General features: G+C 45.3%; 1 protein-coding gene across 1 annotated transcript in view; it reads left to right on the forward strand.

Annotated features, from left to right (window-relative positions):
- Nucleotides 1-27,200, forward strand: part of LOC139392961 (plexin-A4) — a 141,577-nt gene that overhangs the window by 95,078 nt on the left and 19,299 nt on the right. The window contains exons 22-25 of the mRNA XM_071141271.1: nt 4,357-4,460; nt 12,237-12,336; nt 15,821-16,011; nt 21,244-21,413. Of these exons, the coding sequence (XP_070997372.1) occupies nt 4,357-4,460; nt 12,237-12,336; nt 15,821-16,011; nt 21,244-21,413 (565 nt within the window). The remainder of the gene's footprint in view (nt 1-4,356; nt 4,461-12,236; nt 12,337-15,820; nt 16,012-21,243; nt 21,414-27,200) is intronic.

Here is a 27,200-nt window from a genome sequence, read left to right on the forward strand (position 1 = left end):
AGCAACCATATACCAGTACAAAACAGCAACCATATACCAGTACAAAACAGCAACCATATACCGGTACAAAACAGCAACCATATACCAGTACAAAACAGCAACCATATACCAGTACAAAACAGCAACCATATACCGGTACAAAACAGCAACCATATACCAGTACAAAACAGCAACCATATACCGGTACAAAACAGCAACCATATACCAGTACAAAACAGCAACCATATACCAGTACAAAACAGCAACCATATACGGGTACAAAACAGCAACCATATACCGGTACAAAACAGCAACCATATACCAGTACAAAACAGCAACCATATACCGGTACAAAACAGCAACCATATACCAGTACAAAACAGCAACCATATACCGGTACAAAACAGCAACCATATACCGGTACAAAACAGCAACTATATACCAGTACAAAACAGCAACCATATACCAGTACAAAACAGCAACCATATACCAGTACAAAACAGCAACCATATACCAGTACAAAACAGCAACCATATACCAGTACAAAACAGCAACCATATACCAGTACAAAACAGCAACCATATACCGGTACAAAACAGCAACCATATACCAGTACAAAACAGCAACCATATACCAGTACAAAACAGCAACCATATACCAGTACAAAACAGCAACCATATACCAGTACAAAACAGCAACCATATACCAGTACAAAACAGCAACCATATACCGGTACAAAACAGCAGCCATATACCAGTACAAAACAGCAACCATATACCAGTACAAAACAGCAACCATATACGGGTACAAAACAGCAACCATATACCAGTACAAAACAGCAACCATATACGGGTACAAAACAGCAACCATATACGGGTACAAAACAGCAACCATATACCGGTACAAAACAGCAACCATATACCGGTACAAAACAGCAACCATATACCAGTACAAAACAGCAACCATATACCAGTACAAAACAGCAACCATATACCAGTACAAAACAGCAACCATATACCAGTACAAAACAGCAACCATATACCAGTACAAAACAGCAACCATATACCGGTACAAAACAGCAACCATATACCAGTACAAAACAGCAACCATATACCAGTACAAAACAGCAACCATATACGGGTACAAAACAGCAACCATATACCAGTACAAAACAGCAACCATATACGGGTACAAAACAGCAACCATATACCAGTACAAAACAGCAACCATATACCAGTACAAAACAGCAACCATATACGGGTACAAAACAGCAACCATATACCAGTACAAAACAGCAACCATATACCAGTACAAAACAGCAACCATATACGGGTACAAAACAGCAACCATATACCAGTACAAAACAGCAACCATATACGGGTACAAAACAGCAACCATATACCGGTACAAAACAGCAACCATATACAGGTACAGAACAGCAACCATGTACGGGTACAAAACAGCAACCGTATACCAGTACAAAACAGCAACCATATACCAGTACAAAACAGCAACCATATACCAGTACAAAACAGCAACCATATACCGGTACAAAACAGCAACCATATACGGGTACAAATGGAGAAAATGTTCCCTGAAGTTGAAAAGGTTAACACCTGGAATTAATATTGCAAATATATATTGTATTTTCTGTTTTTAATTGACGAACATTGAGTTTTCCATCACGTGGACAAATCGGTGTTGATGAGTCTTCAGTTATTGAACATGTGGAGGCCATTGTGAGAGTTCTCGTGTTCCTCCACACCAGGGATGTTAAACTCATTCCACAGAGGGCTTAGTGTCTTCTGCTTTTTGATTTCTCCTTTCAATTAAGTCTTAGACAACCAGGTGAGGGGAGTTCCTTACTAATTAGTGACCTTAATTCATCAATCTGGTACAAGGGAGGAGCGAGAAACTCGCAGCCACTCAGCCCTCCGTGGAATGAGTTTGACACCTGTGATCTACACCCATTGATTCTCAAGACTTCTTCTTCAAATTACAGTAGTGTTCAGAGAGACTCAACACCAGCCTCCCTCCATAGATCTCAGGAGAGTTGAGTCCAGCAGACCTCTCTCTGGCTCCTATGTCTGGTGCTGTGTGATTGTTCTCTTCCGTCTCCGACTCCCCATCGATCCAGCCCTGTTGACCACAATCTGACTCACATGATTGATCAAGTAATCAATGGAGAGGCTCTCAGATCCCCAAACCTCCTCAATCTTAAATTTTTTTTCTGTGAAACTTTCGAAGAAATCTGCCTTCTTTTCTTTCTCTCCAGCTTTCTCTTCTTCTCTCATTCTTTCTTACTTCCTGTTCTCAGTAGACTGGGTTGTCATTTTCTTCAGTATAACAACACTACCTCAACAACCTTCACTCTGCAGTCTCACAACACTACCTCAATAACCTTCACTACTTCCCCCTCTGCAGTATGACAACACTACCTCAATAACCTTCACAACTTCCCCCTCTGCAGTATGACAACACTACCTCAATAACCTTCACTCTGCAGTATGACAACACTACCTCAATAACCTTCACTACTTCCCCCTCTGCAGTATGACAACACTACCTCAATAACCTTCACTACTTCCCCCTCTGCAGTATGACAACACTACCTCAATAACCTTCACTACTTCCCCCCTCTGCAGTATGACAACACTACCTCAACAACCTTCACTACTTCCCCCCTCTGCAGTATGACAACACTACCTCAACAACCTTCACTGCTTCCCCCTCTGCAGTATAACAACACTACCTCAACAACCTTAACCTTCACTGTAGGAGCTCCGATGTTCTAGAATCCCTCCACTCCCCAAAGCCTTTATCTACAACACTGGGCTCCACACAGAGAGACCTGGGAGGATTGGGATATAGGGGCAATCTCATCTTACTCTGGTTTTCTCCAAATTCATCCTTTCCTCTCCTTTTTTCCAATTCGCTCTCTCCTCTTCCTTTGGTTTGTTTACTCTGGCCCAACTGGAGATTCAGGTCATTTGCATGTTGATGGAAAGATGTACAGTACAGAGAGAAAACAATAGGAGGCTTTGTGTTTCCTGGAGATTTCTGATGCCAAAGTTGTTCTCCGCACCCCTCCTAGGACGTGTTTCATCATCTGCCCTGTGATTGCTGCTTTGTTGGTCTATTTGTGATTGGAATAGGAGATGACAGTGACGGACGCCAGGCGGGAACAACACCGACACAGTGACACATTCTTATATAAACTCAAATGCGGCAAACAAAAGAATATCACCTCCTTGTTTGTTTTCCACAATATATTTTATTTTCATTATAATGTGAGGGAATACAGTGGTGGGGTTTCTCTACAGTGGTGAGGATGGTGGGCTATTTCGTATGTCTTTGGGGTGGCGTATCTGTTGGAGGTGGTGTTGTATCTCGAGTGTGTGCGGTGGTATGGTTTCTCTTGAACGGTGCTGTGGTTGGATTACTCTTTAGGATGCTTTGGTAGGGTGTCTCCTGAGGGTGCAACGGTGTGGTATTTCTAGCTGAGACTGAAAGTCCAGCTGAATGGGGTAGCAGTGGTGTGGTTTCTCCTGCCCTAGCTAGTTCCCAGTAATGACAATAAGAGACAGTTCAGCGGGGGTTTAGCGCTGGTCGATGGTGGAGAGCACTCAGCGTGGGGGCCAGGGGCCCGCCACAGATAAAAGAGGAAGTAGGGACCTTGGCTAGCAGTGGTAATCACATCCATCGATCGAGAGGGCCCAGCGAAGGCCCCCGATCCGCTCTCTATCAAAGAGCAGAGTGGGTGATTAATTTTCCTTCCTTTCTTTTCCCTCTTTCTTCTTGTCCTCCCTCTCGTTCTCTCTTGCTACTAACACTCATTGTCACACTCGTTCTACTTCTCGGTATCGCTACTTTGTGGCCTGGGAATCTCATGCTGGCCTCAAAGGAAGGATTCCAGGAACTCCAGATCTGTTTCACTGTAGCCACTCCCCTTCTCTTCCCACCATCCAGACATACATGGCTACTGCAGAACCAGTGTGTATGTGACCCAGGTTGACATTCACTGTCATGAATCTTGCCCTGGAGGCAGAAATGAGCAATTCTTCACTACACGGGCCATCTAGAAAGTCAAAACTGGCTATATTGTAAAAATAGGTTTAAAATCAGATTTGATGACTTTGTGGCTGTGTCAGTCAGTGACCACTCTACAGAGCTGCCACCAGGGAAAGATTCATGACAATAAATGCCAACCTGCGTGTGTGACATCAAAGGAGTGCACAAAAAGAGAGCGTGACATGGATTCACTATGTGATAGTGATCACTGCATCTTGTGGAAAAGGTCATTCTGAGCAGGCTGGATATAAATCTCTCTTTCTCCCTGTAGTGCCCTAACCTGTCTTTACCTTTGCCCCCTCACAGAGTGGCGCCAGGGCAGAGGTCAGCGTACGATCCTGATGGACGAAGACCTCTCTACCAAGATTGAGAGCGACTGGAAGAGACTCAACATGCTTGCTCACTACCAGGTACACGCATCACTATCTAGAACAGTTAACCCACTGTTCCAAGGCCGTCATTGAAAATAAGAATTTGTTATTAACTTACTTGCCCAATTAAATAAAGGTGTGTGTGTGTGTGTGTGTATATATATATATATATTTTTTACATATCTACATTCTGACTTACGACCAGTTATATGCATCACTATCTAGAACACACATATCTATACGACCAGTTACATGCATCACTATCTAGAACACACATATCTATACTACAAGGGACATACATATCTAGAGGTGGAGTCATACCCATGTTCACTCAGGACAGAGAGGGTAGGAGTATAATTCATTGTATTTCTATAGGGTACACTGATCCGTAATGGAGAAGATTGAAGATAACTCCCAATACGCTGTACAGAAGGGACTGGTGATTTGCTAGTGTACCAACAAAGCCTGTTTGAGACAAGCAACATGGATGATTGGAATGAACTGTAGTTTGTTTTCCCCTCCAGTGTGTATTTGCAATATCAAAACTAAACTATTCCCTCTCATAGTGTATAATACAGTGTGGTGCACCATGTTTCCATGTACATTTTATGCTGCATAGTGTTCAGTTTGAGGTAAACCGATGGTCCAGATTAGGCTCTAACTATTAGAGTATCTACTTCCAGGTAAATACATGTTTGAGATGATTGACTTCCAGGTACTACCATAATGTAGACGGTACACTAGATAAATTCATATTGCACACTCACTCACAGGTAAACTCACTCCACCTGAGTGTCATTCCATTTCCAGGTAAACTTTTGCAGCTAATCAGCCAGTCAAAATGCTGGCTCAACCTCATAAATGTTTCATCAAATAGATTACCCTGTAAAGGTCTCTTTGCAAAACACACACACACACCACTCACGGCTCTTTTCTCAAATAGACCTCCTGATCTCATCAGACAGAGCCGGAGGGAGATTTGTGTTTTGAGTTTGTTTATTTGTTTAACTGATTCTATCTATACCGCCTGCCTCACCATATCTCCCGCCTCCCTCCTCCCTCCTCCCTCGCTCCTCCAGCCTTCTGAGTTCAAGAGTCATCAGCAGCTGTCTTTGTTGTCTCTGTTTCCAAACGCCGCCATTCGACAGACAGACAGCACCTTTACCCACTGCCACATTTATTTCCCCCCAAACACTGAAGGAAACAGAAACTCATTAAAAATCAGACTTTGATTAGAACTCTGCAAGTCAGAGTTGACGGTAGGAAAGCACCTAAACTAGTATTACAAGAGTAAAAGTACCAAAGAGACTAGAGAGGCTTCACAAGATGTCTACGCACGCAACCTGACAGTATTGCACACGTGTTGTGTCCGATCATGTTGGTTTAGGTCGTTGACGCGTAGGACTGATGATGCCGTTGGATCAGTCAGGCAGAATGTTTTTCAGAGTCGCGTATCAGTCCGTTTCAATAATGTCTGATGGCCGCAGACAAAGGGAAGAGATAGAAGAGGCAGAATTCTGATTTAGCAGGCTTAAAAGCCTCTGCCAAGCTATTGAATGAACACGCACATCCTTTGACATTTCTAAATGGACTATGTTGATTTCTCCAGCCAATAGACTAATAGACTAATACATGGCACCGAAGAACATGACTGACGTTTTACATTCTCCCAACCAATTGTGCAATGTTTTACATTTGATTTGCGTTTTGTGTAACTTATTTTTTTACTTATTGTGTATGTTGCTGCTACATCTCTTATGGCCGAAAATAACTTCTGGACATCAGAAAAGCAATTACTCATCTCGGACTGGAAGAAACTTTATCCTTTAACGAGTCCGACGAGAAGGATATCCTGCTTTCACTGGAACAGGCCCAGATCCACGCCTTTTGCATGAAGAAAAGACGCCGGAAAAGGGGACGCAGATCGGGGATCCTTCTGAGAAGCCGGAGGCGAGCGAGTAAACTCTCAATGCCTTCCATTCTCCTTGTTAACGTGCAATCGTTAGAAAATAAAATGGATGACCTACTATTAAGATTATCCAATGGGACATTAAAAACTGTAACATCTTATGTTTCACTGAGACTTGGCTGAACGAAGAAACTGACAATATAGAGGGATTTTACATGCACCGGCAGAACAGAGACGCTACCTCTGGTAAGGGGTGGGAGTGTGTGTCTTTTTGTCAATAACAGCTGGTGTGCGATGTCTTATATTAAAGAAGTCAAGGTATTGCTCACCTGAGGTAGAGTACCTTATGATAAGGTTTCGACCACAAGACCACACTATCTACCTAGAGTTCTTATCTGTATGATTCGTAGCCATCTATTTACCACCACAAAGCAAAGCTGGCACTAAGACCGCTCTCAACCAACTCTATAAGGCCATAAGCAAAGAAGAAAATGCTCACCCAGAAGTAGCGCTCCTAGTGGCCGGGGACTGCAGGCAATCTTAAATCAGTTTTACCAAATTTTTACCTGCATGTCACATGTGCAACCAGGAGAAAAGAAAACCTAGACCACCTTTACTCCACACACAGAGATGCATACAAAGCTCTTCCCCGCCCTCCATTTGGCAAATCTGACCACAATTCTATCCTCCTGATTCCTGCTTACACGCAAAAACTAAAGCAGGAAGTACCAGTCACTCGCTCAATACGGAAGTGGTCATATGACGCGGATGCTACACTAAAGGACAGTTTTGCTAGCACAGACTGGAATATGTTCTGGGATTCATCCAATGGCATTGAGGAATACACCACATCAGTCATCGGCTTCATCAATAAGTGCATCGATGACTTCTTCCCCACAGTGACTGTACGTTCATATCCCAACCAGAAGCCATGGATTACAGGCAACATTCTCATCTAGCTAAAGGCTAGAGCTGCCGCTTTCAAGGAGCGGGAGACTAATCTGGACGCTTATAAGAAATCCTGCTATGCCCTCAGACGAACCATCAAACAAGCAAAGCATCAATACAGGATTAAGATTGAATCCTACTACGAGCTCTGATACTCGTCGGATGCGGCAGGGCTTGAAACTATTATGGACTACAAAGGGAAACCCAGACGCGAGCTGCCCAGACGCGAGCTGCCCAGCCTACCAGACGAGCTAAATGCCTTTTATGCTTGCTTCAAGGCAATCAACACTGAAGCATGCACGAGAGCACCAGCTGTTCTGGATGACTGTGTGATAACCCTCTCGGTAGCCGATGTGAACAAAACCTTTAAAGCCGCTGGGCCAGACGGATTACCAGGACGTGTACTCAAAGCATGCGCAGACCAACTGTCAAGTGTCTTCACTGACTTTTTCAACCTCTCCCTGACTGAGTCTGTAATACCTATGTGTTTCAAGTAGACAACCATAGTCCCTGTGCCCAAGGAAGCAGAGGTAACCTGCCTAAATTATTACCGCCCGTGGCAATCACGTCGGTAGCCATGAAGTGCTTTGAAAGGCTGGTCATGGCTCACATCAACAGCATCCTCCAGGACACCCTAGACCCACTCCAATTTGCATACCACCCCAACAGATCCACAGATGACATAATCTCAATCGCACAGTCACTTTGCCCCCACCTAGATGTACATATTACCTCAACTAGCCTTTACCCCTGCAAACTGACTCGGTACTGGTGCCCCCTGTATATTGCCTCGTTATTCTTATTTTGTTCATTTTTATTATGACTTTTTATTTTAGTCTACTTGGTAAATATTTTCCTCTTCTTGAACTGCACTGTTGGTTAAGGGCTTGTAAGTCAGCATTTCAACAGTAAGGTCTACACTAGTTGTATTCGGCGCATGTGGCAAATAAAGTTTGATTTGATGTTCTGAGCAAAAGAGTAAAGTCGGTTTTGATCTCAAAACAGTCATTAGAGTAAAAACATAAATGGATGTTCAGTTTGAAATCCCCTACAAAGGTAGAAAATATAAAGAGTGATTGTTATCTTCAGATGCAGCATCCTTTCATGTAGACACAGTACAATCAGAGTTGATCAGGACCTTAGACAGTACAATCAGAGTTGATCAGGACCTTAGACAGTACAATCAGAGTTGATCAGGACCTTAGACAGTACAATCAGAGTTGATCAGGACCCTAGACAGTACAATCAGAGTTGATCAGGACCCTAGACAGTACAATCAGAGTTGATCAGGACCTTAGACAGTACAATCAGAGTTGATCAGGACCCTAGACAGTACAATCAGGGTTGATCAGGACCTTAGACAGTACAATCAGAGTTGATCAGGACCTTAGACAGTACAATCAGAGTTGATCAGGACCCTAGACAGTACAATCAGGGTTGATCAGGACCTTAGACAGAACAATCAGAGTTGATCAAGACCCTAGACAGTACAATCAGGGTTGATCAGGACCCTAGACAGTACAATCAGAGTTGATCAGGACCCTAGACAGTACAATCAGGGTTGATCAGGACCCTAGACAGTACAATCAGAGTTGATCAGGACCCTAGACAGTACAATCAGGGTTGATCAGGACCCTAGACAGTACAATCAGAGTTGATCAGGACCCTAGACAGTACAATCAGGGTTGATCAGGACCCTATACAGTACAAAAATGTCGGTAACTTTCCCAAAATGTCCTGGTTTTCCAAGAAATCCAGGTTGGAGGATTTCTGGATTTCCTCGTCATTTCAAGAATTTTCCAACCAGGATTTCTGGAAAACTGGGGAATTTGGGGAAATTTACAGGAATTTTGCAACCCTAGATGCAATGTTTTTAGTGTTTGAATCTTCTATTGTAGAATTACAGCTTTCGTTCAGACAATAGAATATAATAGAATAGAAAACAGCATTGTCCAAGAAAAGCAAATTGTTCATTCAGAAGAAGTGAACTCTGTTTATTCTATTTCTATAGCTACAGCACACTTATAGGGGGAACTGAAAATACCCTCCCCTCCATACACCGTTCAGAAAACATTTGGAAAAGGGCAGTTGTCACACCCGACTATATCATTGCTCCTATCCCCCTGTAGAACCAGCAGTGATGACGATCACTATTGCTTTTGTAGTCATGACTTTCTCCCTCCTCTCCGCCTTATTGGCTCTGACCCGGTAACCTGTGACCCCTGTAATAGACTGGGCCTGTCAGAGCACTTCCAGGTCATTACAGAGGATCAGGGCCTGACTGAATAGACACCCCAGAAGTAATCAGCCAAGGGAGGGAGATGACCAACAAAGGGCAGGCGGTCGTAACGCCATGGCAACTCTCTGTCTGAGCAGAGGAGAGGAGTTAAGATCTGATGTGCTCCACTCAGATGTCCATCTGTCTTCACATTCATAGGGAGTTTTACACACTAGACCACAGGCATTAACATAGGTGGACACACATGCTCAGAACACACACATACAGTATGTCCAGCTCCATTCCAGACATGGACAACATGACACTATTTGAAATATGCAAACACACACACACAAGCGCGCACACGCAAACCTTCACCTGGACATACACCAGACAAGCCAGTCTTATGTACACCTCGCATGAACAGACAGTGACAGACAGACAGACAGACAGACAGACAGACAGACAGACAGACAGACAGACAGACAATCCCATTATGACAAATCCTGCTGATTGGTACATTCCCTTATTGGCAACCGTCCCTCCAGCGAGCCGGAATGATGGACCGGTGGAAATAGGAACGGAGCGACGCTCGCTTGCTCCTTATGGTGTAAATAATGTGGACACCTAAGCCAGCAGCCCTCCAAATGAGGGGGGGGGGGGTCTGCCTGCCGCATGACGCTTAAATGAAATGTCACGGCGGCGAGTGGGATGTCGTGGGTGTGGTGGTCGAGACAGCGAGGTAGAATGGATTAGAAGCCTGATTGGAAACCGGAATGAGATAATGAAGACAGAAGTTAATTCAGTTTTCAGCTGGGGAGGGGAAGGAGGGGGAAGGCAGGGTGCGTTCTCCTTGACAAAAAACAGACTCAGACACTCAAAGCCTGTTAGAGGGAGTGAGGGAGGAGGGAGGAAAGGGAGCGAGGAGGGAGGAGAGTGGGATGTAAGGAGGAAAGGAGGGGGACTGGAAACATCCCGCAGATTCACACTCATCCCACTCCAAAACGTTCCTCTCATCATTTTACCAAACTAACATTAGATGACGTTATATTTGAATGATGTATTACCTCGTGGCGATTATCTCCTGTCTACATCAGTCATTTGTTCACTTTGGGTCCAACAGGTCAGTTTATATGACGTACATTTTGTACAACACCATCGTTAGTGGAAGAGATTACCCACTTATATATTATGAATGTCTTGGTGACCTAGTAAAACATGAATATCATTGATTACTGTCGACTTTGGTCAGACAGATTTCCCCTCTTGACAGCCTCCAGAAGTCCCACGTCTGTCTTGTTATAATGGAATACAGAAATATGGAATATAGAATGGGATCAAAGCGCACTCTGAATGGAATTAGACTCTGCTAACTGTCATCCTAATGGGTTGTTATGAATACAGCACAGACCCATTCACCCTCCTAGATATAGAGGAACTATTCTAATTCTATTTCTATGCCCCCTATGTACAGTTAGCATAGAACCCATTCACCTTTGGTTGAAACTAATGTTTCAATGCCCTTTCTGCTCAAATAAAAGTACTCACTGTACTGTAAGTCACTTTGGATAAAGCATCTGCTAAGTAGCATATGTATATATTATATTATTTACTGTAGGGAGAATCACATTGTAACCCTGAGCATTGCTCTGATATATGATCTGGCCATCCCATCAGAGAGCAACAGTCTCTTCTCCTCCTCCTCCTCCTCTTCCTAAACCACCCAGACCCAACTGTCATCTCACATCCCATCCCACCTCTCCTCCTCCCTCCCAATATTACAACCCCAAACACACACACACACCATTATATTAACTAATAAACATGCAGGATTACTGCTTAGGGACCATGTTGCAGGGGGGTAGTTGGATCCCTGTGGAATCTCCCTGGAGCCTCCCATGGGTGTCGCCTGTCATGATACTAACACATTATGCACCAGGAGCGGGTTGGGGAGTGGGTGAAATAATGCTATGATGTAATAATAACCCCAAACACACACCTGAGACCCTTAGCCTTGCACCCCTATTCCCCATACACACTCTATTAAAGAGATCACTTCTTCAATTAACCCTGCCTCAGCCGGCGGGGCTCGCTGGTGAAATTATGCAGAGTGTGTGTGTTTGTGTATATGTACGTGTGTTTGTGCACGACTGGGATCAGCCCCTCTCCCAGTTGTGTTAATTGAATCAATTTCTGTTGTGTTGAAAAGTAGGAGCCCATCTCGCTTTCTCTGTCATTCTCTCTCTCACACACACACACACACACACACACACCCAGAAGATGGGTATTGTTGAAATGGAAGGCTGAGACGTCCCATCTCACACATAGTGATATACATCGCCCCCGTTCTCTACCACTAATCATATGTGTATGGGCTGATTAGATCACACAGGCTAATCACAAAGGCTTCCTGAGCATCCAATCATAGCTGTTATAGATGGAGGATAAACACATGATGACGTGTGGATAGTGATTTGTATGGTGATCCAGGGTTTAGTGGCTGAGTGCCACATCTCTCTTCATTGGGGATTGTTATGTATTCAGAATGCACTTGGCAGAATCAGAATGCACTCATTGAGGATGGTGATTAGTCATTATGCTCTCTCTCTCTCTCTCTCTCTCTCTCTCTCTCTCTCTCTCTCTTCTCTCTATGCTCTCTCTGCTCTCTCTCTGCTCTCTCTCTGCTCTCTCTCTGCTCTCTCTCTGCTCTCTCTCTCTCTCTCTCTCTCTCTCTCTGCAGGTGCCTGATAACTCTGTGATGGCCCTGGTCCCCAAGCAGGTGACGGCCTACAACTCGGTCAACAACTCAACTGTGTCCAGAACCTCAGCCAGTAAATACGGTATGGATAACACGTGTGTGTGTGTGTGTGTGTGTGTGTGTGTGTGTGTGTGTGTGTGTGTGTGTGTGTGTGTGTGAGTGTGTAGGAGAGAGGAGTACATTTCCGGCACATTTCCAGATTTCTCTGCTGGATAGGATTGTCCTCCTGGAACTAAAACAATTACACCCCCCCCCCCTCCATCTCCCAGCAGTCTGTGTGCCTGAGAGTTAAACAGGAAGAACTGTGTCCTTCTCATCGGAGTGGGATCCATAGTCAGAGTCAGCACACACACACACTTACATGCACACACAAACACACAACAGCACACACACAGACTTTCACACCCACACACACACTGGGTATTCCCTGTTGCGAATGCACAAGCTCCATTGCCAGGATTTTAATTAAAAAACGTGGCTAAACAGCACCTTCTCCCTCTAAACCTTCACCACAGAAACCAACACAGACTTCTCCTGCACACACTGTTCATCCCTCAAACTAACTGAGCTCCATATGTCACTAACAGATGTAAAGGCTCTGTTAACAATACCTGAACACATAGTAAAGTCTTCCATACATTAGCCACTATTAACAATACCTGAACACATAGTAAAGTCTTCTATACATTAGCCACTATTAGCAATACCTGAACACATAGTAAAGTCTTCCATACATTAGCCACTATTAGCAATACCTGAACACATAGTAAAGTCTTCCATACATTAGCCACTATTAACAATACCTGAACACATAGTAAAGTCTTCTATACATTAGCCACTATTAGCAATACCTGAACACATAGTAAAGTCTTCCATACATTAGCCACTATGTGCTGTACACCTTAGTAATAGTGACAAATCCCCAGAGGAGAAGAGGGACAGAACTGAGCCCAGGAGACAGGATAACAAGATTAGAGAGCAGGGAATTTAACAGACTAACAAAGAGAGAACAAAGAGAGGGAAGAGAAGAAAGAGTGCATTTGCAGTTTGCACTTTCCTCCCCCCTGGGACTGGAGACAGAAACTGTGTCCCAAATGGCACCCTACTCCCTATATAGTGCACTACTTTGGACCAGAGCCCCATGGGGAATATGATGAACTACATGGGGAATAGCGTACCATTTGGGATGCAGACAGTGTCCCATCTAGCAGTGACTGTCTTGGTCCGGCCCTGTGTTCTCTTGAACCTGAGAAGAAGCCATCAAATCAAACCCTGATCAAAGGCAGCGCTGCCCGGACTCAAACACTCCAGACACATCAAATGACCACTTTATTAGCCAGCTAGCACCTCATCTCCATACGCCATCTCACCGCCTCGCCTCCGTTCCTCCACTCAAATTAGACCAAAGAAAAAGGAGGGTGAGTGTGAAAGAGAAAGAGAGGGAACAGGATGGAGATAGAGAGAGAGATGGAGGAAGACAGAATGTCACACATCTCTTCACTTAGTTGGGGAATTGACTTCAAACGATGCCAGAGCCACTTGAGACATGGAGGGGGGGGACTTTGAACTGGACTGATCACAATGGAGAGGCACTGAGGAGAAGAGAGGATGATTCTAATGGAGCCAAAGGAGAGGGGGAGAGGGAGGGAGAAAGTTAGTGAGAGAAAATGAGGAAGGTGGAGAGAGGAGGGATGATGAAGAAGAAGAGGGGTAAAGAGAAAGATGAAGAGGAACAGGGAGGGAGAAAGATGAAGAGGAAGTAGGGGAGAGAGGGATGGAAGGAGAAGCCAGAAAGTTAGTGAGTGAGATGAAGCGCGCGGGAAAGGGATTTAGAGAGAAAGAGAGGAAGAGAAAGAGAGGGAGAGAAAGAGAGGGAGAGAAAGAGAGAGAGAAAGAGAGGGAGAGAAAGAGAAAGAGAGAGGGATGGAAGGAGAAGGCAGAAAGTGATGGGGAGAGAGAGAGAGAGAGAGCTTCCTTTCTTAATCAAAACTCCTGTGTGATATGTCAGTATGGTAGTATTTCAGGACTGTGTGTGTGTGGAGCGCTCCTTCTAGGAACTCCTTCCACTCCACCGAACGTGTCATCACGCCCTATTACACCAGCACACTCAATAACACTCTGGGAGACACCCACCACTTTATTATTACACACACACGCGCACACACACGCTCACACACACGCGCACACACACACGCACGCGCACACACACACGCACACTCACACATGCACACACACTCCAATCATTCCAAGTCAGTCAAGTTCCAGGAGTCAATATGCGCACACACACTTTACCTGCTTTCTCTCTCTAGTACTTTACCCCTCCCTCTCCTCTCCTCTCTTCCTCTCTCCCTCCATCATTCACTCTTCCTGCATTTCTCTCTGGAAGGACAAATTGATTTCTGCAGCATCTGCCTTGGCAAAAACACACTTTATTTCACCGTCCTCTCCCTCGACCAACAGTCCTACTGATCAATTATTTTCAGACTGTGTAAACATTCATCGAGCCGGAGTGTTTTTGAATGTCATCGCCACTCTTGTCAAATGGGGCGGGCATATGAATATTTCATCTCGCCATACACCTGTTCGATTTTGTGTCCGTGAATTGTGCCACGGTGTATTCTACCTCCTGAGAGAAAAAGACGGCATGAAAAATTAACCACGTACACGCTGTTGTAAAAGTTAATGTCCAATCTCAAAGTCTCGGTAGCTTGAAGCTTCTAACTGAACCCAGATAAACTACTTGACTGAATTTGGCTTATTTGACTTTGTATCCTTTAGAATCCATTCGAATATCTGTGTAGTATCCTTTAGAATACCTGTGTAGTATCCTTTAGAATACCTGTGTAGTATCATTTAGAATACCTGTGTAGTATCATTTAGAATACCTGTGTAGTATCATTTAGAATCCTTTAGAATACCTGTGTAGTATCCTTTAGAATACCTGTGTAGTATCCTTTAGAATACCTGTGTAGTATACTTTAGAATACCTGTGTAGTATACTTTAGAATACCTGTGTAGTATGGCTTGACCCCCCCTGTATTTTGTTTTGTCTGTCTTTGGTTTGTGTTGCGTCTGTCTTTTTTGTGTGTTTTGTCTATGTTGTGGTCTCTGACCATTTTCACTGGATCGCGGCGACCTGAACAGTACTGTGCTGGCTCAGATGTTTTCTTTACACATCCCCTCTGTTAGGTGTGTTGTCTCTCTCTACTCTGCACCATATCCGCGGGAAGTAGGGAGGCTGAGGGTGCTGTAGCACCACCAAATAATACAAACTAATTCAAAAGTCCTGTATTAGCAGACCGATACAGCCGTCTGTAACGCAGAACTCAAAAAATATTTCACCAAGATGTTGTTTTTTTGCCACACCGTTTGGCGAAAGAAACGTAGCACCCCCACCCCCAAACATCTTCCCGCGGCTACAACGTCTATACTATGTCTGTGCTGCTACAACGTCTATACTATGTCTGTGCTGATCATGTTATATTTCCATAGTCTGTTACAGTATGTCCATTGGTTTCTGCTTCATCTCTGTGTCATATTCTGATGTTGTTCGTTATGTTCCACAGAGAACATGATCAAGTACACGGGGAGCCCCGACAGCCTGCGCTCGCGCACGCCCATGATCACGCCCGACCTGGAGAGCGGGGTCAAGGTGTGGCACCTGGTAAAGAACCACGAACACGGAGACCAGAAGGAAGGAGACCGCGGCTCCAAGATGGTCTCTGAGATATACCTGACCAGGCTGCTGGCCACTAAGGTGAGTTATCACACGAATGCACACCTTATTCAAATATGATATTATTCCTCATCCCCTGTAGACTCTGAGACCTAAGTGAAAATATGTAGATGTATATTGTCTTTCAGACCTCAGCAGCATATCTAATGATAGAGGTGACACACAAAGGTACAACCTGTAAAGGCTTTTTCTGTGGACAGAGATGTTATCTGGTGAAAAACAGAAATGGAAATAGCCGTAAAATGAGTCTCTTTGAGCATGCCAGGGCGCTATTGCCCCTTAGAAAATCAGTTAATTTGGTTTGGAGGGAATCGTGACTTTGATCCCACTGCTCAATGGGAATTACCAATCCACTTGCTAATGATGCACCTCCTTTACATCACACATGCTTTCTTCCAGAGAGGGAGGGAGGGAGATAGGGGGGGAGGGGAGAGAGAGAGGGGGGGAGGGGAGAGAGAGAGGGGGGGAGGGGAGAGAGAGAGGGGGGGAGGGGAGAGAGAGAGGGGGGGAGGGGAGAGAGAGAGGGAGGGAGGGGGGGAGAGAGAGAGATAGGGGGGAAGGGGGAGAGATAGGGAGGGGGAGAGAGAGAGGGAGAGAGGGAGGGAGGGAGGGAGGGAGGGAGGGAGGGAGGGAGGGAGGGAGGGAGGGAGGGAGGGAGGGAGGTGTTGGTGGTGTGACCATTCCATGCTCTTTGTGTTGTGGTTCAGACAGACAACACTCCACCTGGTTTTCTGGATTTGTAATGGGAATGCTTAGTGGCAGGATTCACACACACACCCACACACACTCATCAACAGAGTTGTTGGCAGAGATGGCTAAGGAGGCAACAGAGATATGGAGAGTGAGTGTTGTCTGTCATTTCTCTGGCGTGTGCTGTGATTGGCAGTGAGCAGTCACTGTGGAGCTGTGTAATGAATATGGCAACACTCTCTCTATGAAGCACATGTACCAGAGCCACAATCTAACACGCTTAGACAGACAAAAACACTCAGTCATTCAAACACACACACACACACACACACACACACACACACACACACACACACACACACACACACACACACACACACACTGAGCAATGCTCTATTTACCTGTGATGACCCTGGTCAGGAGGGAATGCGATGCAGAGACGGCGTGTCATCTTTACAGATGGAGTGTTTTGTGAAGTAATCAGTTTATCTTGGGGTCCATCTCTCTTGTTGAGGTATGACTGTGCCGACAGCCCTGTAATTGACTGCGTTTGACTTTCACCTCACCAATAAATACCGTCGGTCGGCCCGGCGCTGACGTTTTCCATTTTAGGTCCATCAGTGTCACTTTGATGGGGGGGCAAAGGGCTTATTTCTTGATTGCGTTCTCTATTCCTCTTTTCCTCTGTCTCTCTCTCTCTCTCTGTTTGTGACAACACCAACAACCCTTCACCCACTCAGTCTTTGTTGTTTTTTTTCTTTCCACTCATCCTAAATGACAGCGTAGTTCTGATGCAGGAAACATTGTCTGTCCTCATCCTAAATGACAGCGTAGTTCTGATGCAGGAAACACTGTCTGTCCTCATCCTAAATGACAGGGTAGTTCTGATGCAGGAAACATTGTCTGTCCTCATCCTAAATGACAGGGTAGTTCTGATGCAGGCAACACTGTCTGTCCTCATCCTAAATGACAGGGTAGTTCTGATGCAGGCAACACGGTCTGTCTGTCATCCTAAATGACAGGGTAGTTCTGATGCAGGCAACACTGTCTGTCCTCATCCTAAATGACAGGGTAGTTCTGATGCAGGAAACACTGTCTGTCCTCATCCTAAATGACAGGGTAGTTCTGATGCAGGCAACACTGTCTGTCCTCATCCTAAATGACAGGGTAGTTCTGATGCAGGCAACACTGTCTGTCCTCATCCTAAATGACAGGGTAGTTCTGATGCAGGCAACACTGTCTGTCCTCATCCTAAATGACAGGGTAGTTCTGATGCAGGAAACACTGTCTGTCCTCATCCTAAATGACAGGGTAGTTCTGATGCAGGAAACACTGTCTGTCCTCATCCTAAATGACAGGGTAGTTCTGACGCAGGCAGCACGGTCTGTGAGGCAAAATTCTAGATTACACATTGTCTTTAAAGTGCAGTGTAATGATGGGCCAGGTTTCTCTCTCTCTGTGTGTGTGTGTGTGTGTGTGTGTGTGTGTGTGTGTGTGTGTGTGTGTGTGTGTGTGTGTGTGTGTGTGTGTGTGTGTGTGTGTGTGTGTGTGTGTGTGTGTGTGTGTGTGTTTTCAGTGGGCTGTAATGGCAACTTGTGCTCTCAGGGGACAGATGAAGGACTATCATGATGAAGTTTTCTGTCTGTGGGATTCTTTACTCACAAACACTCACATACACACGTATAACACACACACACACACACACACACACACACACACACACACACACACACACACACACACACACACTACATGTATAACAGCCTCCCTGCCACTAAACGGTCCCCATGACTACACAGGGTTTGAGGAAGAAATTTATATTTTCATCTTCATAGGCAAATGATAAGCTGTCAGAAATGTGGGACATGGTAGAATCACGGCTGTGATTGTCAGCTAACTGGATTCTCCTCACGCCCCCCTCCCTCTCTCCTCTCTGACTCAGTCCCCGCTCCACCCAAATTGGGATTTTTATTTGCCGCTTGTGCACACCTCATCTGACACACTGCGCGCTTGTGGCTCTTTCCAGATAGGCTTCCCTCACTGTTGCTTTTTGTCATTCTGTCCTCTCCTCTCTTCTCCCCCTCGCATTCTATCAGCTCATTCCTTACAAGTGGATTAGATTTTCTCTTTCTATCTATCTCGTTCTCTCTCTTCTCTCCTCCTTAAAGACGAGAACATTAAATCAAATTAGGGTCAATGGTGCAGTGTGTGAGCTAATCCCTCCACACACAGAGGCTCAGGAGATGCACCTCCTGTTCCCAGATATTATTAAAAGTGAACTGTGAAAAAACAATTTCCCATCAAAGCCCAGAGATTTAGGACCAGAGAGAGAGAGAGAGAGAAACACATCAGGAAACACCATCAGATACACAGGATAAAACCCACTCTCAGTCAGACGCACACACCACCGGAGGCTGGTGAGGGGAGGATGGCTCATAATAATGGATGGAATGTAGTGAATGGAATGGTATCAAACACATGGAAACCATGGAAACCGTGAGTTTGATGCGTCGGTAACACTTGACACCCAGCGTCAGAACACGTTATGACACGGTCATAACCATGTCATAATATCTGACGTAACGTGTCATAACCTGTTATAATACGGTCATAACCATGTCATAATATCTGACGTAACGTGTCATGACCTGTTATAATACGGTCATAAGACTCATGACATCTTTTGACCTGTTGTGACATATATTGTGTTATTTTATGGCTGGTTATGACACCTACATAAGTGTCAAAACCCACCAAACCTACCACACAAGGAAAAACATTCCATTACATCATAGCCTAAGTATTTTGTTTTATTGACCATATTAAATGATCATTGTAATTGCACACAAAATGATGTCAGACATGCACTTACCCCAATGCTCTGTTTCTGATGACTGGGATGAATGCAAGAGCAGAAGCAGGACAAGACACCCTCTTTTTGACAGATGACTGGTATAAGGGCATGTATGTGATTGGCCTATCTGACTTATGTGATTATGATGGTCATAATGCTTCTTGAGTGTCAAAGTGTATTTTCTTAGTCCAAGTAAAGTGACACAGGATGGTCATAATGCTTCTTGACAGTCTCATAAAGTGTATTTTCTACAAGTTATTTAAAATATGATGAATAAAAGATGAATGTAAAGAATTCACAACAACAAAGGATTTAAGAAACCAACTTTAAAACTTGTCAGGGAAAAAACTCATTTGAATAAATGTGTGTTTTGACACTCTTATGTAGGTGTCATAACCAGCCATAAAATGACCCAATATATGTCACAACAGGTGTAAATATATTGGTCTTGACAATGTTATGACCATATTATGACAGGTTATGACAAGTTATGTCAGCTATTATGACATGGTTATGACTGTGTCATAACGTGTTGACACTAGGTGTCAAGTAACGTGTTCCCGATGTGTCTGATACCGATGTGTCTGATACCGATGTGTCTGATACCGATGTGTCTGATACCGATGTGTCTGATACCGATGTGTCTGATACCGATGTATCTGATACCGATGTGTCTGATACCGATGTGTCTGATGCCGATGTGTCTGATACCGATGTGTCTGATACCAGTGTGTCTGATACCGATGTGTCTGATACCGATGTGTCTGATACCGATGTGTCTGATACCGATGTGTCTGATACCGATGTGTCTGATGCCGATGTGTCTGATGCCGATGTGTCTGATGCCGATGTGTCTGATACCGATGTGTCTGATACCGATGTGTCTGATACCGATGTGTCTGATACCGATGTGTCTGATGCCGATGTGTCTGATGCCGATGTGTCTGATACCGATGTGTCTGATACCGATGTGTCTGATACCGATGTGTCTGATACCGATGTGTCTGATGCCGATGTGTCTGATACCGATGTGTCTGATACCGATGTGTCTGATGCCGATGTGTCTGATGCCGATGTGTCTGATGCCGATGTGTCTGATACCGATGTGTCTGATACCGATGTGTCTGATACCGATGGGTCTGATACCGATGTGTCTGATACCGATGTGTCTGATACCGATGTGTCTGATGCCGATGTGTCTGATGCCGATGTGTCTGATGCCGATGTGTCTGATACCGATGTGTCTGATACCGATGTGTCTGATACCGATGTGTCTGATGCCGATGTGTCTGATACCGATGTGTCTGATACCGATGTGTCTGATACCGATGTGTCTGATACCGATGTGTCTGATACCGATGTGTCTGATGCCGATGTGTCTGATACCGATGTGTCTGATGCCGATGTGTCTGATGCCGATGTGTCTGATACCGATGTGTCTGATGCCGATGTGTCTGATGCCGATGTGTCTGATGCCGATGTGTCTGATGCCGATGTGTCTGATACCAGTGTGTCTGATACCGATGTGTCTGATGCCGATGTGTCTGATGCCGATGTGTCTGATACCGATGTGTCTGATACCGATGTGTCTGATACCGATGTGTCTGATGCCGATGTGTCTGATACCAGTGTTGCAGACACCTGTCGCCATTCTCTCTGTCTCTGTGTGTGTTGCCTGTCGCTCACTGCTGATCTCTCTGCTTCCACAGGGCACTTTACAGAAGTTTGTGGACGACCTGTTTGAGACCATCTTCAGCACGGCCCACCGAGGCAGCGCCCTGCCCCTGGCCATCAAGTACATGTTTGACTTCCTGGATGAGCAGGCTGACAAGCACAGCATCCATGACCCGCATGTCAGACACACATGGAAAAGCAACTGGTGAGACACTGGCGACATCTGGCCTTTTCTGTTGTTTTACTGTGTACTGTGCTAAAACAGGTTAACATTGGAAGTGTACTGCAACCCCCCCCCCCCCCCCCCCTACACACACACACACGTGTAGAAACACAGACACATGTACACTCTTGTATACACACACACACACACACACACGGAAGTTTATCAGAGAGAAGATGGCACTGCCCTAAATATGTCTCCCTGCTCCACCACCACCTCCATGCCTACTGAATGAACCATGGAGTGTGTGAACAATCTTCATTAAATCCAATGACGAAGAGCTAATCCCACAGGCAACCAATCAGGGCAGCCAGCTCTGACATTACCATGGTGACCGACCGGGAACGAGCCGCCCGTAGTCGCCAGGGCGAGGAAACCAGGGGAGGCTAGGTGAAGGAAGTGGACTCCAAATGAATACCCTCTGATTAATTTAGACCTGTGTCCCCCTCCTGAAGGGGTGGCAGGGTTAAATAACCTGGAGTGGATTAGAATGAGGGAGAGAGGAAGAGAGGAGGAGAGGAGGGGGTGGAGGAGAAGAGGAAATGGACTCAGTGGGAGTTAAACACCACGCTAATAACTCATTAGCCCCTGGCCTTCGCCATGGTCCCATCATGCATCACTCAGCTCCGACCCAAAGGACCATGGGGCTGGGAATTGATTTGTGGGGCAGTCGTCCGGAGGAGAGTGGAGAGAGAGGGGTAAAGAGAGACTATTTACTTCATGGTCCTAATTTGTATCCTTCCCAGTGTCTGCGTTATTGCACCATTTGCAGAAGAGCGTGTTAAGTGTTTTCCAAGAGCTCTGTAGGTCGCTCTTACAATAGACATTAATGGAATCACTCTCGCAAGAGGGGAAACGTTAAACAGTCCTTTAATATAACACACTGGTAACGCTTACACAACGCTTACACAACGCTTAGTGCCTTCTGCACCCAGCCAGCTCAGAGCACCATGTCCCCTGTTCTACACCAAGCAGTGGGGACATGTCCTTCAAACCAGATTATTAAATACACCCAGCCTGCTCAGAGCACCATGTCCCCTGTTCTACACCAAGCAGTGGGGACATATCCTTCAAACCAGATTATTAAATACACCCAGCCTGCTCAGAGCACCATGTCCCCTGTTCTACACCAAGCAGTGGGGACATGTCCTTCAAACCAGATTATTAAATACACCCAGCCAGCTCAGAGCACCATGTCCCCTGTTCTACACCAAGCAGTGGGGACATATCCTTCAAACCAGATTATTAAATACACCCAGCCTGCTCAGAGCACCATGTCCCCTGTTCTACACCAAGCAGTGGGGACATGTCCTTCAAACCAGATTATTAAATACACCCAGCCTGCTCAGAGCACCATGTCCCCTGTTCTACACCAAGCAGTGGGGACATGTCCTTCAAACCAGATTATTAAATACACCCAGCCAGCTCAGAGCACCATGTCCCCTGTTCTACACCAAGCAGTGGGGACATATCCTTCAAACCAGATTATTAAATACACCCAGCCAGCTCAGAGCACCATGTCCCCTGTTCTACACCAAGCAGTGGGGACATGTCCTTCAAACCAGATTATTAAATACACCCAGCCAGCTCAGAGCACCATGTCCCCTGTTCTACACCAAGCAGTGGGGACATATCCTTCAAACCAGATTATTAAATACACCCAGCCTGCTCAGAGCACCATGTCCCCTGTTCTACACCAAGCAGTGGGGACATGTCCTTCAAACCAGATTATTAAATACACCCAGCCTGCTCAGAGCACCATGTCCCCTGTTCTACACCAAGCAGTGGGGACATGTCCTTCAAACCAGATTATTAAATACACCCAGCCAGCTCAGAGCACCATGTCCCCTGTTCTACACCAAGCAGTGGGGACATATCCTTCAAACCAGATTATTAAATACACCCAGCCAGCTCAGAGCACCATGTCCCCTGTTCTACACCAAGCAGTGGGGACATGTCCTTCAAACCAGATTATTAAATACACCCAGCCTGCTCAGAGCACCATGTCCCCTGTTCTACACCAAGCAGTGGGGACATGTCCTTCAAACCAGATTATTAAATACACCCAGCCAGCTCAGAGCACCATGTCCCCTGTTCTACACCAAGCAGTGGGGACATATCCTTCAAACCAGATTATTAAATACACCCAGCCTGCTCAGAGCACCATGTCCCCTGTTCTACACCAAGCAGTGGGGACATGTCCTTCAAACCAGATTATTAAATACACCCAGCCAGCTCAGAGCACCATGTCCCCTGTTCTACACCAAGCAGTGGGGACATATCCTTCAAACCAGATTATTAAATACACCCAGCCTGCTCAGAGCACCATGTCCCCTGTTCTACACCAAGCAGTGGGGACATGTCCTTCAAACCAGATTATTAAATACACCCAGCCAGCTCAGAGCACCATGTCCCCTGTTCTACACCAAGCAGTGGGGACATATCCTTCAAACCAGATTATTAAATACACCCAGCCAGCTCAGAGCACCATGTCCCCTGTTCTACACCAAGCAGTGGGGACATGTCCTTCAAACCAGATTATTAAATACACCCAGCCAGCTCAGAGCACCATGTCCCCTGTTCTACACCAAGCAGTGGGGACATGTCCTTCAAACCAGATTATTAAATACACCCAGCCTGCTCAGAGCACCATGTCCCCTGTTCTACACCAAGCAGTGGGGACATATCCTTCAAACCAGATTATTAAATACACCCAGCCAGCTCAGAGCACCATGTCCCCTGTTCTACACCAAGCAGTGGGGACATGTCCTTCAAACCAGATTATTAAATACACCCAGCCTGCTCAGAGCACCATGTCCCCTGTTCTACACCAAGCAGTGGGGACATGTCCTTCAAACCAGATTATTCTCTGCCCTGTGTAATTCTCCAGCAGCAGAGATAGATTGAAATAATCCATCCTAACCTGAGATTGAAATTGAGAGACACACAGCTGTGTGTGGTTTCCAAGAACCCATCCTGTCATTGTCATGTCTCTGGGTGAGAGTCTAGACTATTTTCTGTGCTGCAGTTATTCATAGATATGTAGACCATGTTAGTAGACTAAATTAATGTGAGGCGTAGGTATAATAGTTCCTCATTAAAGGCAGTTTTTATTTGTTTAGGGGTCGATAATGGTCTATTTTCCTGTCAGCCATATTGTTTGATTCCCAGAAGCAGGCTGGTACAGGAAGAGCCTCTGACAGACAGACCTTTCATCATCACTCAGTCTAGTGCATGGTTGACTGTGTGATCATCCACCATGGTTGACTGTGTGATCATCCACCATGGTTGACTGTGTGATCATCCACAATGGTTGACTGTGTGATCATCCACCATGGCTGACTGTGTAATCATCCACCATGGTTGACTGTGTGATCATCCACCATGGTTGACTGTGTGATCATCCACCATGGTTGACTGTGTAATCATCCACCATGGTTGACTGTGTGATCATCCACCATGGTTGACTGTGTAATCATCCACCATGGTTGACTGTGTGATCATCCACCATGGTTGACTGTGTAATCATCCACCATGGTTGACTGTGTGATCATCCACCATGGTTGACTGTGTGATCATCCACCATGGTTGACTGTGTGATCCTCCACCATGGTTGACTGTGTGATCATCCACCATGGTTGACTGTGTGATCATCCACCATGGTTGACTGTGTAATCATCCACCATGGTTGACTGTGTGATCATCCACAATGGTTGACTGTGTAATCATCCCACAGCATAGACGGCTGGTGGGAGGAGCTATAGGAGGACGGGCTCATTATAATAGCTGGAATGGAATACATGAAATGGTGCCAAACATATCAACCACATGGAAACCACATGTTTGACTCTGTTCCATGGATTCCATTCCAGCCATTACAATGAGCCCATCCTCCTATAGCTCCTCCCACCTGCCTCCTCTGTCCCCCAGCATATGACCTTTACTTGCCCTCCTCATTACTAATGGTTTGAGAGAGAGAGCGTTTGTGGGGCGTGTGTGTGTGTGTGTGTGTGCGTGTGCGTGTGTGAGCGTGTGTGTGTGTGTTCATGCATTGTGCATCTGTTTAAATACCTGTGCGAGTGCATGCCTTTCTGCATCTGTGTGTGTGTGTGTGTGTGTGTGTGTGTGTGTGTGTGTGTGTGTGTGTGTGTGTGTGTGTGTGTGTGTGTGTGTGTGCGTGTGCGTGCGTGTGTGTGTGTGTGCGTGTGTGTGTGTGTGCGTGTGTGTGTGTTTGAGTCAGACTCCTAGAGCTCCTCCAGATGGTATCTTTTGGATCAGCAGTCAGTGTGTCGACATCTCCCTCTCATCCTCTTTCTTCAGTGTGTGTCCCTTCAGCAAGCAGCGTTTTAATGACCAGCTTCTAGAGCAGACTGGCACACACATGCCCACAATGCACACCACACACAACTCATCTGTGTCCTTAATCACATAAACCCACCACCACACTCTCCCAATGACAGCAGCAGACAGGAAGACACATCCCTCTGAAGGTTGACAACGGAGATGTTACAGTGATATTACACTAAATCACATTCTCCATATAGACATTACATTCTACTTCTACCCAGCCTGAAGTACAGGCTCCAGTATGAGTACCAGAACCATGGATCAGTATTGATCCAAGATTACACTGTTGTTTGATTTGATTTGTAGATATTGGGTCAATATTTACCTTTAATCCGTCCTGTTTCCTTGGAAACCAAGGGATTCGTCCTGCTGATGTTAGCTAGGCCAACACTCACTAGCCATGACAATGACCATAATGATAAAACATTTTATTTGAAGTGCTTTTCAAAAAGCCCAAAGTCACTTTAGGGGGATTGGATGGTAATGGAACCACAAACAAAAACCATTGACCTCAAAGTTCAACAACCCATACAACTCCATGCACAATGACAACTCCGAACTGCCCGACAAAAATGTATAATTACATTTACAGGATAAACCATAGGAGTTGGCAGGACCGCACAAACCGTTCTGGGACCTGGCTAATCACTCACTAGGCCTGGACAATGCTCTGTAGTGTCGTGCCTCAGTGCTGTACACTCTCTCCATCCCTGAGTAAAAGGGTTGTTCCTGTCTGACTGACCGTTGACAGATCACAGAGTCACGTTCAGTATCTGAGTGAAGACTTTAGCTTCGTCTCTGTAAAGAAAAAAGCAGTGTCATAACTGCATTCAAACATCTTTAAAATACGTCAGAAGATGTGAATTCCAAGGGCACAGTTGCTCTCCATATACCCCAGTGTGTTTGGACTCATTGGATATGTTATATCTGATCAAACATCCAAGACAATGAAACGTCCCCCACAGACAACAATCAATGTAACGCTGCACAATAACCAAATACCACTTGGGCAGAAGTCAGATCTTCATTCATGCCCGTGCCAGTCTAGCCTGGGCTTCCATCCTGGACACCACAGTATGAATAACATACTTTACAGTTTAGGGGAAAAGCTTTACAGTTTGGGGAAAAAGCTTTACAGTTTGGGGAAAAGGCTTTACAGTTTGGAGAAAAGGCTTTACAGTTTGGAGAAAAGGCTTTACAGTTTGGGGAAAAAGCTTTACAGTTTGGAGAAAAGGCTTTACAGTTTGGAGAAAAAGCTTTACAGTTTGGAGAAAAAGCTTTACAGTTTGGGGAAAAGGCTTTACAGTTTGGGGAAAAGTTAGGTTGTACGAAGGTATTGGCAGAACAATTGCCACAATGCAAACACAGCTCTCTATCGTCTCCTAGTGATAGTTTGTCAGATAAACCTGTATTGTGTCACAT

The sequence above is a fragment of the Oncorhynchus clarkii genome, chromosome 33, assembly GCF_045791955.1.
Source record: "Oncorhynchus clarkii lewisi isolate Uvic-CL-2024 chromosome 33, UVic_Ocla_1.0, whole genome shotgun sequence".
Lineage (NCBI taxonomy): Eukaryota > Metazoa > Chordata > Actinopteri > Salmoniformes > Salmonidae > Oncorhynchus > Oncorhynchus clarkii.